The sequence below is a fragment of the Otolemur garnettii genome, unplaced genomic scaffold (assembly GCF_000181295.1).
Source record: "Otolemur garnettii isolate 467f Iridium unplaced genomic scaffold, OtoGar3 scaffold00008, whole genome shotgun sequence".
In the NCBI taxonomy this organism is placed as follows: Eukaryota; Metazoa; Chordata; class Mammalia; order Primates; family Galagidae; genus Otolemur; species Otolemur garnettii.
The window spans coordinates 15,163,875-15,170,972 of record NW_003852403.1 but is presented as its reverse complement, the minus strand read 5'-3'; the positions used below and the strand labels follow the sequence as shown (position 1 = coordinate 15,170,972).

The window sequence follows — 7,098 nt, the reverse complement described above, 5'->3', positions numbered from 1 at the left end:
GGGCAGGGGATCTGCCCACGTCTGCACAGCAGCTGTGAGTGCCCAAGTCCAGGCTGTAGCCCCCATCTTGCCTCCTCCCTTGGGCGTTCCAAGTCCACTACCGCTGTAAGCTGTCTATCCTGGACTGGCTGCACCCCTGCCCACCACACGCTGTACAGCCCACCCGCCCCCTACCCCCCAAGCTTGGCCTCCCATGGGCCCATGGGCCTCCCTCCCCTCAGGGTGCCAGGCCAGTGGCCTCTGTCCCTTGCTGGGCGGGCGTGAGGAAGGTGGCCTACGGTGGGGAGGCCCGTGCGCCCTCTGGAGACATGAGCATGTCAAACTTGATGAGCGGTGGGGCGATGACGCGCACCTCGGCATTGAGTGGGTTGAAGCGGAGATTGATGCTGCGCAAGGCCGGCATGGCGGCCAGCTTCTCCACAGGCACATCTGTTGGGGACAGAGGGGACAGGTTAGAGGGGCTAGCATTCTGAGCAGGCAAAGAAGAAGGATGGTGGGCCAGGAAGCCTTTGAGCACATGGTGGTGAGTAGCAGCTCTCCCATACCCACTGCAGGGGGGCTCAGCTCCTCCTGGTGCTCAGCCCTACACCAGGGGCAACCATGGCCACCAGGATATTACCATGACATAGAGGAAAACATCTAAAAAATAAGGACCAGGCTTCTCAAAAAGTTAAACATAAGATTGCTACCTAACCCAGTAATTTTACTGAGAGGCAGAACTGAAAGGATTAAAAACAGGATCCCAACAAATAGTTTCATGAGAACTTTCACAGCAGCACTGTTCACAACAGCGGATTACTGCATAAACAAAATGTGGCCTGAACACCCCAGGGAACATATATGCAGCCTTAAAAAGAAATGAACTCCTGATACATGCTACATCATGGATGAACTTTGAAAACAGTGTGCTAATAAAAGGCAGGCACAAAATGACAAATATGATTTCACTCATGTGAGGTATCTGGAGTGGCCAAATTCATGGAAACAGAAAGTAGAACAGCTGCTACGAGTGGGTGGAGGAGGAGGAGCGGGAGTTGGTGCTTAATAGTTACAGTTTCTGTTGGGGTGATGAAAATTGTGAAAATAGATAGTGGTGATGGTTGCAAAACATTGCTGAATGAGGCTCGGTGCCTGTGGCTCAAGTGGCTAAGGCGCCAGCCATGTACACCCAAGGTGGCGGGTTTGAATCCAGCCCAGGCCCGCCAAACAACAATGATGGCTGCAACCAAAAAATAGCCGGGCGTTGTGGCGGGCGCCTGTGGTCCCAGCTACTTGGGAGGCTGAGGCAGGAGACTTGCTTGAGCCCAGGAGTTGGAGGTTGCTGTGACCTGAGATGCCACGGCATTCTACCCAGGGGGACAGCTTGAGGCTCCTGTCTCAAAAAACAAACAAACAAACAAACATTGCTGAATGTAATTAACGCCAACGACATTTGGGGATATGTTTAAAAATGTTTAAAATGGTGTGCTCCCACCTAACGGGCACAACATAAGGGTATAAGGCACATCTCTCGGGTGCAGGACACAACCACAACAGGGACCTTACCTAACAAATACAAACATTGTCACCTAATCAATTGTAGCCTCATATTAAATTTAAAAAAATTTTTTTAAAAAGTTCAAAATGGAGCACAGCTCTTTCAACAGGCATGGCACAAGACAACAAATTAATCTTCAGAAAACCGCATGCAGCCTAAGACATGAATTCCCAGGACTGTTCGGGGCACACTGTGAGAATCAGGGATTAGTAGGCATCTGAAGTCCCTTTGACAATTCTGCATCAATAGAGACATTAGGATCCTGTGTCTGCCTATGAACACTGCCAGAGTGCAGAGAAAAGCCATTCCTTCCTTGCTCCTGTGCAAGGAGTCCAGACGCTGCCCATCAGGGGACCCTGCCATTCTCACCTCAGGAGTGCGCATAGGACCCAGGAATGCGAATGGACACCTTGAATACTCAAGGCTGAGTAATTCATGAAGAAAAGAGGTCTAAGTGGCTCACAGTTCTGTAGACTATACAAGACTCATGGTGCCAGCATCTGCCTCTGGTAAGGACTTCAAGGAGTTTCCAATCAAGCCGGCAGGAAAACCAGGAGCAGGTGTTTCACATGGCAAATGTGGGAGCAAGAGAAGGAGGAGGGGGTGTTGGGGCCCTTTAAACAACCAATACCAATAAAGCAGGAACTTGAACACCTCCCACCACACCCCTCCTCCAACACTGGAGATCAAATTTCAACATGAGGTCTGGAGGAGCCCAACATCCAAACCCTATCAACCCAGTTCTTGATAACTGAACAGTTTCGTGAGAATTTCTTGCCTTCAGGGATAAATTAAAAAATGCACAGAAGCCAGTTAGTAGCAGGAGAACTTAAGTAGGGGAAGTGATGGGAGGAGTTGGGAATTGGAAGACCTCCAAAGGGATGAAGATCATGAAATTTGCAGAACCAGGTTAAGATGCAGACTCTTCCTCATGCCAGCCCCATCACTTTGCAAAAGTTCTTTGACCTTCCTCATCTGTTAAATGGGAAAACGCTACCTGCCTGGCAGGACTATCGTAAGAAATAAATGAAATCACAAGTAGAAAGTAAAAAAAAAAAGTTCAAAATGGCAAATTTTATGTTATGTATATTTTATCACAACTTAACATTTTAATAATGTGATATGCCAAAACTCACTGAATTGTATATTTTAAATGAGTGAATTATATAGTATGTGAATTACATCTCAATAAAGCTTACTAAACCCCAAAGAATATTACATGCATGAATTTAAGAATATTTTTGCTGCTTTTTTTTTTTTGTCCAACATCTTAGCTAGGCTGCGGTAGTGGCAGTTCCTCTCCAAGCTTCACAATGCCACCCAAGGACAAGAAGAAGAAGAAAGATGCCAGAAAGTCAGCCAAGAAAGACAAAGACCCAGTGGACAAATCTGGGGACAAAGTCAAAAAGAAGTGGTCCAAAGGCAAAGTTCGGGACAAGCTCAACAACCTAGTCTGGTTTGAGAAAGTTACGTATGACAAACTCTGTAAGGAAGTTCCCAACTATAAGCTTATCATCCCAATCATCCCAGTTGTGGTCTCTGAGAGACTGAAGATTCGAGGTTCCCTGGCCAGGCCGGCCCTGCAGGAGCTCCTTAGTAAAGGAGTGATCAAACTGGTTTCAAAGCACAGAGCTCAAGTAATTTACACCAGATACGCCAAGGGTGGAGATGCCCCAGCTGCTGGTGAAGATGCATGAACAGGGTCCCATCAACCATATATTTGGAGAAATAAAACTTTACTGAACAACACAAAAAGACTATTTTCGCTAAGAGAGATAAGGCTACGTATAGTAACCTATAAAAATGCTTCTTTTGCTTTTTCTATTTTTTTTTCTTTTGAATTTTTTTCATCCATAGGACTCTGCTTGATACGGAGGTTCTTCTTAACTGTGGGAACGCCACCCTTTATCACATCATCTGATCCATTATGGCCCAGGAGAGTCCTTAAGAAGGAGGAGTGACCATCCTGGGTCTAGCTAAGGGGGGTTACTTAAAATTTGAATTTATCAGGACTCTAACAATGTGTCCTTCCTAAGAGCTATCTGGGGGGAAGTTCCAGAATATATTAATTTGGATCACCAACCAGAGACTGAAATGTTTCCTAGAGTCAAAACAAGCTTTTCCCTTGTCAGGGCTCTAGTTTCTAAAATTTAATGTATAAATTTTGCAAATCAAGTTCAAATTGTCATCTACTTCCCTTATATAATGATCCTAGTTTTGGCATTTCCCAAAACTTGGCAAAAATCTCACTTTGTAACATATACAAGATAATGATCTACTAATTAATTCAAGGTCCAGTATTCTGAGCTCTGAATGAAGAGGCAGCGTAGCCTCGCATCATAGACACGGAACTTAATAGACACCTATACTGAAGGCCCAGCTTTACCACCTACTAACTTTTATTGCTTCCCTGTACTTTAGTTTCCTAATTTTAAAAATGGGAATAATGAATCCTTCCTCAAACAGGTAGTGTGAGAACGAAATTGGGGAGTGACTGCTTAATGCAGTGACCCTTTAATATAGTTCCTCATGTTGTGGTGACTCCCAACCATAAAATTATTTTCATTGTTACTTCATAACTATAATTTTGCTACTGTTACGAATCGAAATGTAAATATCTGATATGCTGGAGACCCTCAAATGGGTCACAGTCGACAGGTTGAGAACGGCTGGCTTAATGGGTATGGGTTCTCTTTTTGGGTAGCGAAAAGTATTTTGGAACTAGATAGAGGTGATGGTTGTACAATGTTATGAATGCATGAAATGCCACTCAATTGTGTATTTTAAGTGTTTAAGTGGTTCATTTCATGTTATGTGAATTTCACCTCAATTTTTTTAAATAAAAAGACCAGAACAAGGCAGCAGCTCGCTGTATTAACACTTGCTGACACTTTAGTTCCCCCCACCTCACCTTTAGGATTACTCAGGCTTCAGTTCAGTTCCCAGCTCTGCCATGTGACAGTTGTGTGGCCAAAAGCAAATTACTAAATTCATCTCAGGGTAATAATAATACTACAGTGTATACCTCGCAGGATTTTTTCAAGACAAATAAGACAAACTAAGTACTCCACACAATATTCAGTGAATGTCAGTACTATCATCAAAGGAAAGCAAGGCCCAGACAAGTCAAATAACTTGCCTAAGGTGACAAGCTCATGTAAGCTGACTCTAGGCTTGAATCCAATTCTCAAAAAGGTTGCAGGAGTTCAGGGAGGGAGTAGCCAGGCTGGGCTCAGAGGTGGCAGGTGAGTTAGGCCTTGAAGGACAGACAGGATTGGAATGCCAGGGAGCTTGTGGTTGGAGAGAGACAGAGCCAAAGAGTAGGGGCCTAAGTGTGGTGGGGTTGGGGGGTAGGAGGATGGAAGACTGGGGGATCTCGAGGCTTAGTGGCATTTTGAGGCTTCCAGGTCCAGATCTCAGGGCCCAGACCTGCAGGTAGCTTGAAACTACATGGACTGTGGGACCTCCCAGCCCAGGAGGAGCCAGGCACTCCCATCGGTTCTCAGGGAACCCTGAGGGATAACTGCTTTTGTGCATCTTTGTGCAAGTTACCAGTAATCAAACTTTCCGTGACTCAGTTTCCATGTCTGTGAAATGGGGTTGTTGCAGCACCAATCCAAGGGGGTTGTTCTAAGGATTAGACAAGACAATATGAGGCTCTCAGAACAGTGACTGGATAGTAGGCCCCTGATGACCTGGAGGGAATGCTACAAGGCATAGCCCCATGGCTGGGTTGCCCTCGAGGCAAGCCCTGTCCAGCTGAGGCTCTACCTGTGTTCCCTCTGCCTGCATCTCACTCTGTGAGCAGCCAGATCCCCAATAACCTCCCACCCTCACGCAGGGCAGGGCCAGGCCTTCCCCACTGAGTCCTGAACAACCTCAGGGTGACAGTGATGGCAAGAACCAGCTCCTGTCCTTGCCTGAGCACTGTGTGTTGGCCAGAGCAAAGGGTTTTTGTTTTTGTGGTAGGTTGTTTTTAATTTTGAACCACGGTGGTTAGTGTTATGCCCATATTTTTGAATTAGGTAAATGGTATTGTGCTATAGACCTCATTCCATTTCAATATTTTTTCATTAAGCACCCCTAAAAATCCTTTCTGTTTTTTTACATTTATATTTAATTGTGAGAAATACACACATCATTTACCATCCTAGCCATTTTAAGTGTATAGTTCAGTAGTGTCAAGTACATGTACATTCTCACCATGTGTAACCAATCTCCAGATCTCTATCTTGCAAAACTGAAACTCTGTACCCATTTGAACAAATCTCTCTATCTCCCCTCCCTCTCAGCTCCTGGAGGCCACCACTTTACTTGCTGTCTCTGTGAATTTGACTAGTCTAGATACCTCATCTAAGTGGAATCATACAATGTTTGTGTATGATGTTGTGACTGGCTTACTTCACTGAGCACAGTGTCCCCAGGGTTCATCCATTTTCTAGTAGGCGTCAGAATCTCTTTCCTTTTTAAGGCTGAATAATGTTCTGATGTGTGGATACCCCACATCGTTTACTCATCATCCTTCTGCTGGTGGACACTTGGGTTGCTTGTACCTCTTAGCTATCATGAATAGTGCTGCTATGAACATGGGTGTACAAATACTTCTTTAATACCCTGCTTTCCATTTTTTTGGATAACAGGTTCAAACCTGTCCCTAGCTTACACACCTAGTACCTATCTTGTTTGTGAGCTGGAACAAGTACATTTACCTATTACCTGTGATAGCCTCCATTTGTAAGTATGAGTCATGCATCAGTCAGAGGCATGTAACTCGGTCACTTACTGTAATAGTCTCCATTTGTCAGTGTGAGTTATACATAAGTCAGATGTTTGTAACTTGGGGACTGCCTATGTATGTATGTAGACATGGAATTTCTGGATCATGTGGGAGTTCTGTGTTTCATTTTTTAAACAACAGCCATTCTTTAGTGGCCGTATCTTTTCTTTTTACATTCCCACCAACTATGCATAAGAGTTCCCACTTTTCCACATCTTCACTAACACTTGTTTTCTGGCTTTCTTTTTTTTTTAATAGTAGCCATCCTAGTGGGTGTGAGATAGTATCAATATTTCTCTGTGGTTTCAATTTGCATTTATCTAGTGACTAGTGATGTTGAGCAGCTTTTCATAGACTTGCTGGATAAAAACTTTTAATTTGAGATACACATGCGTTGCTTAAAGTGCAGGTAGGAGGACAGCTTGATTTTCTCCATATACGTACAGAAATGTATACGGAGAAATAAGATAGAAAACACTCTGAGAACTCCCACAATGTTCTAAACTCCAGTTTAGAGCCCATAATTTTCCTCCCTATTAATTTGGCTTATTCCTGAAGTTTGTATAATTGGAACCACACAGTAGGAGCCTGGCTTTCATTCACATATTTTCAGACTTTAGTTTTAAAAAGTCTTAAATTTGTTTTTACTTTGAAAATTTGAATATTGTTTTCTTAAAGTCTCTTTTTCTCCCTTTCATTTGGAAATAATTGCAAATTTACAAGAAGTTTCAAAACTAAAACAATAGAGAAAACATCATATACCCTTTACTTTTTTTTTTTTTTT

General features: G+C 43.8%; 1 protein-coding gene and 1 pseudogene across 4 annotated transcripts in view; one reads left to right on the top strand and one right to left on the bottom strand.

Moving 5' to 3' along the window:
- Positions 1-254: 254 nt before the first annotated feature.
- The window catches only part of LRRC20 (leucine rich repeat containing 20), an 83,073-nt gene continuing 76,229 nt past the window's right edge, over positions 255-7,098 (bottom strand). For all 4 annotated transcript variants that reach the window (XM_023509560.1, XM_023509562.1, XM_023509561.1 and 1 more), the window contains one exon: positions 255-429. In XM_023509560.1, the coding sequence (XP_023365328.1) occupies positions 275-429 (155 nt within the window). In that variant the 3' untranslated portion in view covers positions 255-274. The remainder of the gene's footprint in view (positions 430-7,098) is intronic.
- Positions 2,851-3,255, top strand: LOC100958446 (annotated as a pseudogene).